At 30.7% G+C, this 11,838-nt stretch overlaps 1 protein-coding gene across 1 annotated transcript; it reads left to right on the forward strand.

Annotated features, from left to right (window-relative positions):
• Nucleotides 1-5,793: 5,793 nt before the first annotated feature.
• On the forward strand, nucleotides 5,794-10,121 carry LOC106429328. Its single transcript, XM_048778712.1, has 11 exons — nucleotides 5,794-6,010; nucleotides 6,241-7,110; nucleotides 7,321-7,758; nucleotides 7,839-8,240; nucleotides 8,324-8,371; nucleotides 8,458-8,541; nucleotides 8,624-8,707; nucleotides 8,796-9,013; nucleotides 9,092-9,173; nucleotides 9,285-9,722; nucleotides 9,842-10,121. The coding sequence occupies exons 1-11, from the start codon at nucleotides 5,906-5,908 to the stop codon at nucleotides 9,989-9,991; spliced, it is 2,919 nt and encodes a 972-aa protein (XP_048634669.1). The 5' UTR covers nucleotides 5,794-5,905; the 3' UTR covers nucleotides 9,992-10,121.
• The last annotated feature ends 1,717 nt before the right edge of the window (nucleotides 10,122-11,838 follow it).

Raw genomic sequence — 11,838 nt, forward strand, 5'->3', positions numbered from 1 at the left:
ACTTTTGTTGTCTTTTACGTAAAACACAGCGAGCAATTTCGGTTTAAATTATATATAAGAAGTGGGGTTGCTTCTCAGTTGTAACGTGTAACAACAGTCAATTCGTAACCAAACACCTTTTATGTTTTGATTGAAGATCACATGTTTTTTAAAAAAAATTGAAGCACGGATATATAGCATATTAGACCATCAAATTAATTAACGAGTTACACTTGCGGGCTGTATAAAAAACTATACATAAGTTTTCACTTTTATACGGATGAATAAATTTAAAAAAAAATGTCAATTAAAAAGATAATTTTATAAACATACGAGAGCTTTAGTTTGCTAACATGAGCGCATGTAAATGAACATTAAATCAGTTGATTACATAAGAAATTATAACTATATATACAATTTTTGCAACATTTTCGGATTCCATTTCCAGATTGAATTTTTTGTACACGGATGTCACATAGAAATATACATACGAAATATAAAACAACCGGAAAATAGAGGAGTGGATTACGAAAAAGTTGGTGGTAAAGTTTCCTTCACTGGCTTTATTGGTCATCAAAATGTCTGAAAACTCTTCAACGTCAGCAAAGCCAAAAAATAGCTTTTAGGGAAGTTTCCTTCATTCAGTTTTAGGACCACATCTTTTTGTCTTTGGTACACATATATATGATATTGTATATCATTTTATGGGGCCACATTTTGCCAAAATCCCTTTTAGGAAAGTTTCCAGACCAGTTGATGATATTTGTGTTGGATCCACAAGTACAATCATCATTCCCCAAGTGTAGCATCTATGATTCAAACTGATTCGGTAATACTATAACAACACTCTTTTAACCGGTTGATAGCAAACCATACTTGACTATATACAAAAGAATACATCACTAGTACTTCTGGTTTGTTTTTTTGGGTCTCAACAGATGATCAACTCCTAGTAGATGTATTTCTTACTAGTTAATAGTTACATGATGATTTGCTAAACAAGCTAGTTTTTTCTGTTTCAAATCAGTAAAAAAATAAGTATTCTAAATATTAAGAACATAGCAAGAATTAGTGGGCTACGTACTAATAATGCATATACCCTATATATATGAAATATTAAAATGGATAAGTTATTAACTGATTTACAGATACATATGGTCCAATACGTATACGCGTCATAGCTAGATTAGATAAAGCAGATCACGTAGAGACAGAAATGTAGAGGTTGCAGTAATGAGTTTCCCATAAAAAAGGAAGCAATGGTCCAAAAAAATTGTGAAGGAGATGCATGTGATAGGCTGTTAGCTTTCTGAGTTACCTGCAAAAAGTTCAACACCATCCCGAAAATGCATGTGTTAACAAAACTATTTCAGTATGCATGTGCTAACTTTTTATATTAATAGCAGCTCAATTTCCAAAAAATACATTTAACATTAATATATACAGTTCCAAAGTAATAAAGCTTCTCCACAGACCGATTCGAAAGATCTTTGCCATAATCAGGTTTGTCGTTCACTTTCTACGTACTTAATTTAACAACTACGCATGCATATATAACTTTTGTGGACCGAAACAAAATAAATTAAAATGCTCAAACAAATGAGAAACTATAGTCTAGTAGATAATTAGTAGTAATACCTACCCATCATTTACTCGTACTTAAATTTGGTAACTGACGGCAAAATTATCGTACGGTATGTGGCTAGCAGCTAGCTATAGCTAGTGCTATCCATCCCTAACTGATGTAATTAAACGATACCTTATCCGTACATATAATACGAGTTGTTTAATTATTGAATATAGCTTGCATAACCTGATTACAGATACAACACATCATGAACATGAACAGTGAACACATGCTTCACCTCAACGATTTTAAAATTGACGCTTTTTCTTCGGGCAGATCTAATCTGTGTCGTGTACACTTCTGTCTTCGTATGAACCTCATCTCTCTCTATATTCTTGAGAACGGATCTCTTCGCGACATTTCTAAAAATATATTGTGTAGTGAAAAATTAAAGTAATTAGCATACAAAAGAATTAAAACTAAAATTTATATATGTAATAATTTGTGAAAAGAAAATTACAGTAATGGTTTCCAATAGTGTTTCATTTTATTGTTAAAGGAATTAAACAAAAAAAAATGAATGATTTAAAACAAGGCGATGGAATTTTACATCTGTCAAAATACTACTTTTGATAAATAATTTCGTAAAAAGAAAATCATAATAGTTTTTAATCAGTTATATAAATAGTAATAACGTTAGTCTAAATTAGAAAAATAATAATGATACGATATCAAAGAATTGGATGATTTCATCCTGTGACATGTTATATTTTATATGAAAGTATAATTTATTAAAGTAGACAAAAAGTATTTTATTAAATAAAATAAATATTATATAGACAAACATCGACGTATAAAAACTGCGCTTCGTGATAAAAAAATTGACATCATTTCTTGATATATAGTTAAATGATTATAAATAGAATATTTAAATATTCATATAAAAATAACATGCCACATAAAGGTATTATGAGTGCTATAACAGTTAAGGAAAAGTAAATTACTAAAATAACAGTTTGCTGTGTGCACACCATTGTTATTTGCCTATGTTATGTTAGTTCTGTTTGGCCTAATTGGTAAATACATTTTATGAAAACTGTTCTTTTTTTTTCTTTTTGACGTCGGTGAAAACTATTCCTATAAATATTTTTATTTTCTATCTTGTATCGTGAAGAATGAATATGTTACTATGCAGTACGATATCTGACAAAAGGCAGGCATTATAATATTGTGGAGCAATGCGCTTTTTTGGCTGGCAAATCTGAGTTCTACATTGTCTATGATGTTGATTATACAATGTTTATATAATTAATGAGTGTTAATACTAAATATAAAAAACAGAAAATACAACAAAAAAAACAGAAAGTTTTACATTAATTTATTTTGAGTTTGGATATTTTAACATGGATTACTTCTTGATAAAATAGTGAAACTACTGTAACATGTATATCTAGAGGTTATATATAGTGGATCCAATATAAATGAGAAATCACTTCGGACACGCTTAGCTCAAACAAAAGATGGTAAATCATGATTTGCAGGTAATCATATGTATATCGTACTCAAACTAATCTCTTGAGTCTAATTTTTTGTCGTTTATGTTTAACTAATGTTGTTATATCCTAAACCGAGATAGAAATGCTAAATTATACATTAAATCAATAAATTCAGAAATAATTAGTATGGCCTCATATGGTGCCTCAAGATTCAAGAGTGAAGCCCAACCACGTACAAAAGTAGCTGGTCGCTGAATCTTAGTGGTAACATGCCTATGGTCACATAGATCAATTATCACTCAACACCCGCCTGATCTGTATTATTATTATCTAATAATGAATTTTATAACATATAAATTTCTGATACGGTTCATATTTTCCGAGGTCTAAAGATTGTATAGTAATGAGCCTTGATTTTTTTGTGTGTGTGCAGTTGGCTCCTACTCGAGATCGATAAAGTGGAATTTAAATATAACTCGTTCATTATAGCAACGTTCAGTTGGTCACATTTTATGACGAGAAACATTTTAACTTCTTGACATTTTCATGACGACTTCTTCGACTTATACCATCATTGATAATTATCCGCTTTCATACTATAATCTACAGCCCAAGACAAAATTTGTTTCATGCAATATATAGTGAGCATTTTCGTGCAATCAGAACATCTATTTAGTTTAATGAGAGTTATAAAGTTCATGAAATATAATTTTACGTATTAGTTTTCTTTATTAAAATCTAAAACATCAACTACATCGAGTCGAGTTCTAGTTCAATGGTTCATTAAACACGAGATAAGATCTTCCAGTCGAGAAGGTCGTGGATACACAATTTAATTAATATGTATAAATCCAGAGTAAATAAAGTGCAACTAAGCATTTATCGAATTCACTGTATTGTATATGTCTAGTGGTCTGATTGTATATCTTTACAGGTTAGAATGAATCAAACACAGAGATCTGAAATATCCTAGCTTTACCGGACAAAATAATACTTTCCCTTTTCATAATCCGCTAACACCCTCTATCATTGGTGTTATATAACTTGTATATTCGTATAAACACACGTCCACGTATTTGTGTACACTTAACTATGCTATTATAAGAAAGAAACATTATCCTTGATTAGGGTCAGAGTCAAACAGATATAAACGTAAAAGATATTTCCAAGCACGAGATATTTTTATGAGATATTTTTATGCATGAGATATCCAGCTCGGGAATAAAATTTATGTTGGATCTTGAACCGACAAAAACGTATTGATTTCTTAACTTAATAATGCAATACCTGATTAACAAATCATAATGCCCATAACTAAGTTATTCATATATAAGAGAGAGAGAGAGAGAGAGAGAGAGAGAGAGAGAGAGAGAGAGAGAGAGAGAGAGAGAGAGAGAGAGAGAGAGAGAGAGAGAGATTTGATCTTCTTTCCATCAACTATGCTATAAAAATAATCAGGGTGTTCCTAAAAGTATACTCATCAAAACAAGATGCAGTGTGATGATAATTATGTTAATCAAAATTATACACGTGTAGTAACTGTTAAGCTGACCAACATAAATATCTTCTAAAATGTCGCACAGATGTTTGGTTGTTTCTCAATTACATAAACTAAGTATGGTAATATCATATTATTCCCATATGTATAGCTGCCATGCCATGTTCTAAACTGCTAAGTGAAGGTACCTTGATAAGTTGCAGTCAAAAGCATATGAATTAACCCATTTAATTATCTTAGTTCGTAGGTGTGCTCATGTGATGTGTATGTAGGGATGTCATATGACTTCATTCATCAGAACTTACAATAATTTAGGAGATCATAAAGTCAGTTAATAATTCTTAGTTATAACTTATATCATTTAAGTTGGAAGTGAAGCAAATTAGCTTTTGAGTTAAAATAAATAATAGCTAATTAATTGGGGGGGGGGGGGGGGTAATTTACGTCCTAAGTATAGTATACTAGTGATTTCGAATAGTTTTTAAAGTTCATAGAAAATCGATATTAAACCATTAGCAAATTAAGCATAATTGTATAATTTGAGGATTGTAAAAAATCTGAATGAAAAATAATGGTTGAATTCTAAATAAACCCAACATTTAACAGTAGAAAAAGATTGAGCTAAACAAGATCATGAAATAAATAACAGAAATGGTAGTTCTCTATATGAGACTTATGGAGATGATACAAGAATAATATGTGTACCTTTGTCATCTGTAAATACTAAGGTATAGGCTCAAACATAAACTAAGTAAAACCCATTAAGCCCAACTCTTAATAAATTACGGCTCAAGTTCTATAACCACCACAATTGCTTCATTGTGTTTGCTACCTTGCACTGATTAATCAAGGTTCAATGAAAAATTTCATTTTCATTATCTTTTATCTAGCTCATTAAGCAATTAGAACTCTTTGAGCATGATAAAACATTTCCTTGGATTTAATTACGAGCACACAAATTATAGTGAACAACTTTGAATAGAATAACCAAAGTTCATTTTACATTCACCCAATAAAAGATTTTGACCATTCTGAGAATAAGGGCAAAAACAATGGGGAAATTATACATTTACACTTTGTTGAGTACCCCTTTTCAAATTTACACTCAGGAGGAGGACATTTTCACAAATACCTAATTGTTTAGTAGCCGAAAGACAATAATAACCCTCGCAATTTTAACCTTTTCTCTCGAATCTCTCTAGCTCGCCATCGAAGGCGACGAGATTACAGAGCTACGACGGTGATTCTAGCAACGGCGACGACAAAAGGTCTTCTCTCTCACTAGTCACGCCGTCTCTCTGGAAAGAGCATCCGGTGACGACGAATAACAATCAGACTATACGATTCAAAATTTCATCTCAAAAAATGTCGTCTACTCCTCACGATTCTCCTCTACACGATTCTCCTATACACGATTCTCCTCTTCACGATTCTCCTATTCATGATTCTTATCTTCACGATTCTCTACAAGTAAGTACCTAAATTATTGTTTGTTTCAAGTCATTTTTTGAATTTGTTATTTCTGTTATAAGAAAATAGAAGAACATTGGTTGAGGATTGTCATGTTTCTAGTTAGATCTAAGAGAAATAGTATCGATAGTGAACATTGAGTTTTTTTGAAAAATTATAAGCCTTTATAAATGTGGGTTTCAAGTAATTATAAAATGCGTGAACTCAAGAAGTGTTGTCTTGTATTGCAGTTGGATAGCAACGAGTTTTGCACAACCTTGAAATTGCCTGGGAGGGTTTATGAAGCTGTAGAAACACCAGATAATCCCAAAGCGATAATCCATCACTCAAAGATTGATTATATCGAGAAGGTGGAAGATATATTAGGAAAAGAAGAGTTTTCTTTCATAGAGAACTCTCACATTGGGAGCATTTTGAAGTTGGTTAAAAGGAATAGGGTTCAATTTTCAGAAGAGTTGTTCCATTTTCTAATGCAGCGAAGAGTATTGACGCAAGGAGAGGATCTCTGGTTTACTTTCTCGGACCAGCCTATGAGGTTTTCACTAAGGGAATTTCATCTGACAACAGGCTTACGTTGTGAGGAAGATCAGACAATAACAGAGCCGCTGTTCAAAATAATGAAGAAGCCATACATTTGGATGCTGGGCAAGATTGATAAGTTTACGGTGAGAACGTTATATGAAATGTTTAAAAAGAAAGCACGAAGCATGCCAACACTAGAAAGATTATCCCTTGGAACAGCAATACTCACAGAAGCGGTAATTATGGCAGAAAATCCGAGTTCTAAAATCCCGAGAGACAGGTTGCAGCGTTATATGAACTATCGCTCACACAAGATTGCTTGGGGTAAAACTGCTTATAGAATCTTGATGAGAAGTGTAAAAAGTTTGAGTGCAAGTTCCTGGACAGGAGATAGTTATGAAGTGAGTGGTTTTGCGCTAGCCATAAATCTGTGGGCAATGTCATCAGTGAATGTGCTTGGTAAATCTTTGGGAAAGCCATGCGAGACATCCTCTTCTTCTGATCCGTTGTGTCTACATTGGGACTCAACAAGAACTCCGACAATAGCTGAAGTGTTAGAGCTGGAGAAGATAAACAATGTGAGTTTTTATAAGCGTATATAAATATATTCGTATTGTATTGTTTGAAAAGTGGATTTCTAGGGACTCCTTGAAAAGGTCCACAAATCGGTGTCTTGTAGGATTGTAAATTTGACATGTGTTTATACAAGATTATAAATGTACTTTTATAAGGACTATATAAATTAATATATAAGAGGTTTACATAGATATGTTTTATTTATTCTACAGGTTGAGGTTAGCACAGTGATTGGATTGGCTGAGGAATACAAACATTTGGTGGGGGCAACACATAGTGACGATGCTGACTTTCACAGTGTTGTGAAACTAGTTCAACAAGGATACAAAATGAGGAGAAGCGATTGGGAGAAAGGTTTTGTGGATATGTTTGTTGCAACAGAAGATATAGGTCAACAACGCAAGACAAAAGACGAAGATGCAGAGCATGGTGAAGATCTGAACCATAATGAAGATGAAGAGGAAAAGAAAGATGAAGAGGAAAAGACAGATGAAGAGGAAAATAAAGATGAAGAGTATCAAAAGGATAAGGAGCAAAGAAAAGATAAAAATCATTCCATGTCTAACAGCGAGAAACTTGATAAGCTAATCCAAATGGTTCGTGATTTGGATAAGCGAGTAGTAATGATCCAGAATGTTTTAGGAGTTAAGGTAACCAATTCAATTTTACCAATTACTTATCAAATTTCGCGTGTTATTCCTCTCTAATGATTTCACTTGTTTTTTTGAAGTTTAACGACAGTTCACCAAACAAAGAAGATTGTGAAAATGGAGCTAGTTCTGGTGATAGAAGAAGTGCACAAGATTATGAAAATGAAGAAGATACAATTAATGAAGAAGCAAACTCTGATGATAAAAAAAATGCACCAGATGATGAAAATGAAGAAGATACAATTGCTGAAGCAGCAAACTCTGAAGATACAATTGCTGAAGAAGCAAACTCTGGCGATGGAAGAAGTGCACTGGATGATGAAAATGAAAAAGAGATATGTGATGAAGAAGCAAAATCTGGTACAGAGCATCAAAGGGAAGAAGAGAATATTCTTGGGGAAATTGAGACTACACAAAAAATCACTCAAGACGAAGACACAGAAAAACTTGAATCAGAAAGTTGCTTGAAACAAACGTCGCAGGTATGAATCTAAAACAGGATATAAAGGTTTATAAATTTTTTAATTTAGTGATAGGCAAATTGAATTTCTTATTTCTTTTGTAGGTTACGTCGCCTACTCCAACATTCAATACTCCAAACTTTGATACAAGGGTACAAAATTAATATATTTTATAAGGCCTTGTAAAAGTTTAATGTATATAGCATAAACATCTAATTTTCAAATATTTTGTCTGAAGGTTTCATCGCCTAATCCAACATTTACGTCTCCTAAGTTTGATCTCCTTTCCCAAGAAAGTCATAGTGGAAAGGGTACAAATGAGGTATTTTATAAAGCTTTATAAACTATTTCATGATCGTTAAGGTCTCTTAAACAATTATATAAAAACGATTTGCATGAATCAGGTTCTTATGAGAGATGTTTATGAGATTCCTGTTTTCCAACCTCTAATGAAAATAAAAAAGAGATTGGTACAACAACACAGCCAGGTTTGTTTTCCAAACTTTATGAGTATTGATTTATTTTATAGACTTAATAATCCTTTGTAAAAAGGGGACTATTTTTTTTGTTCTGTAGGTAAACGAAGATGTTGAGCCTCCACTTCAAAAGAAGTTTAAAGCTGATACAGATAATGTTCCGCTAAGAAGAAGTGAAAGAGGTCAAATACCATCCATTCATACACAACCACCGTTTACAGGAGCAAGGAAGAAACATCCGATTCTTCATCCCTTTGAGCCAGTTGATAAAACAAGAAAAGAAAAAATGAGAGAATGGAAAATGTCAAACAAAAGAAAGTAAGTTTTATTTTATAAGAAGCTATATATTTCATGAAACTAGATATCTACATAAAAAAGTATGAGTGTCCAATGTAGGAAGCTGAGAATCAATCAAGAGATAGTAAACGCAAAGTGGTTTTCGGATATTGAAACTCCGGGAAAAAAACTTTCAAAAACGGTTAGACTATATGTGAACAAAAATTCTTTATAATCCCTTATAAATTTATATTAATCTTCTTTATAAAACTATATGATCGCTATTCTGAGTATTTGTTTTTTTTTGTTTCAGCATATTGAAGCAGGTTTTGAGTTGCTGAAACTGAGACAGATAAACAATCCAGATTTGTTTCTGAACAAAACTGCCTTAGTTGTTGGAGTGAAGTTTCTTGAAGAAATAGATGAGTTTTATGATGAGTTTTTAGATGACAAGAAAGGTTTCCAATTTGGAGCAGGCTTTGACAAGTACAACATAGAGAAGAATATCAACTTCCTCTATTCGGCCATTGCAGTAGCAGAGAAGTATTGGCTTGGAGTTGTAATCAACTTGGAGAAGAGAAATATCACAGCATTCAATTGTGCAGCAATGAAGTTCACAGATGCGAGTTTGGTCCCTTACGTTAATGCATATGCGATGGCTCTCCCATTCATGATTCGCTACTTCTTCAAAGATGTCAGCATGGATACAAGCAAGTTCTCGATAAAAATTGTATCTGAAGGTTTCCCACAGGTAACATCTTTATAACCGCTTATAAATCTTTATGGTAGATTTGTATCCAGGTTCTTCAGATCAAATAACTTATATTATAATTTATCTGCTAATATATTACTAAAACATATTTGTTTAAGGTTCTTAAAATAGAAGACAGTGGAGTTTATGCATTGAAGCTGATAGAGTGCCATGCAATGCGTATAGTGGATTTGACAAAGCTGAGTGAAGAAAAAATTGCAATCATCCGAGAAAAGTTGGCGGTTGATATCTTCTCGGAATTACAATGAATACTAATGTGGGAATGAACAAAAACTTTATAGCTTGCTTATAGTTATGTGTGAACAACTATCTGTTTTATGCGTGTTTGGTAAACTTTGTTTGTAGAATTCTGAGTATTATGAGTTTATGACTTGGATTTATGGTTTTCCTTAAATTTAGAAAGTTCAATGGTAAATTTGTATTTCAGTAGCTTTATAACACATTATTACAAATAGTTTATAACCTCTTATAAAATCAAAACAAAATGGTTTATTACAAATGAATTTACGATATATAAAGGAGTATATAAAAGTTATAAAGATTTATAAATCGTTTTTCAAGAGCTCATCAGTTCATAAAACAAAAAAGAATTAAGGTTTATAAAGTTGTATAAACAACCAAAATGATTTATAAATCTGTATAAAATAATGTATAAGGGCATATAAATTTATATAAGATAAAAAACAAAACTTGTTTTTTTACCTCTTGTAAAATCAATCGAGTTTAGGATATATAAAGGGAAATTTAAAAGTTATAAAGACTTATAAATCTATAAAAAAAGTAATTTATAAAGGCTTCTAAATCAGTTTACAAATATTATATACAAAAATAATGATATGTAAACACCAATACGAGGATATATAAAGGGAAATTTAAAAGTTATAAAGACTTATAAATCTATAAAAAAAGTAATTTATAAAGGCTTCTAAATCAGTTTACAAATATTATATACAAAAATAATGATATGTAAACACCAATACGAGGATATATAAAGGAGAATTTAAAAGTTATAATGACTTATAAATCTATAAAAAAAGTAATTTATAAAGGCTTCTAAATCAGTTTACAAATATTATATACAAAAATAATGATATGTAAACACCAATACGAGGATATATAAAGGGGAATTTAAAAGTTATAAAGACTTATAAATCTATAAAAAAAGTAATTTATAAAGGCTTCTAAATCAGTTTACAAATATTATATACAAAAATAATGATATGTAAACACCAATACGAGGATATATAAAGGGGAATTTAAAAGTTATAAAGACTTATAAATCTATAAAAAAAGTAATTTATAAAGGCTTCTAAATCAGTTTACAAATATTATATACAAAAATAATGATATGTAAACACCAATACGAGGATATATAAAGGAGAATTTAAAAGTTATAATGACTTATAAATCTATAAAAAAAGTAATTTATAAAGGCTTCTAAATCAGTTTACAAATATTATATACAAAAATAATGATATGTAAACACCAATACGAGGATATATAAAGGGGAATTTAAAAGTTATAAAGACTTATAAATCTATAAAAAAAGTAATTTATAAAGGCTTCTAAATCAGTTTACAAATATTATATACAAAAATAATGATATGTAAACACCAATACGAGGATATATAAAGGGGAATTTAAAAGTTATAAAGACTTATAAATCTATAAAAAAAGTAATTTATAAAGGCTTCTAAATCAGTTTACAAATATTATATACAAAAATAATGATATGTAAACACCAATACGAGGATATATAAAGGAGAATTTAAAAGTTATAATGACTTATAAATCTATAAAAAAAGTAATTTATAAAGGCTTCTAAATCAGTTTACAAATATTATATACAAAAATAATGATATGTAAACACCAATACGAGGATATATAAAGGGGAATTTAAAAGTTATAAAGACTTATAAATCTATAAAAAAAGTAATTTATAAAGGCTTCTAAATCAGTTTACAAATATTATATACAAAAATAATGATATGTAAACACCAATACGAGGATATATAAAGGGGAATTTAAAAGTTATAAAGACTTATAAATCTATAAAAAAAGTAATTTATAAAGGCTTCTAAATCAGTTTACAAAT

The sequence above is a fragment of the Brassica napus genome, chromosome A4 (assembly GCF_020379485.1).
Source record: "Brassica napus cultivar Da-Ae chromosome A4, Da-Ae, whole genome shotgun sequence".
Taxonomy (NCBI): domain Eukaryota; kingdom Viridiplantae; phylum Streptophyta; class Magnoliopsida; order Brassicales; family Brassicaceae; genus Brassica; species Brassica napus.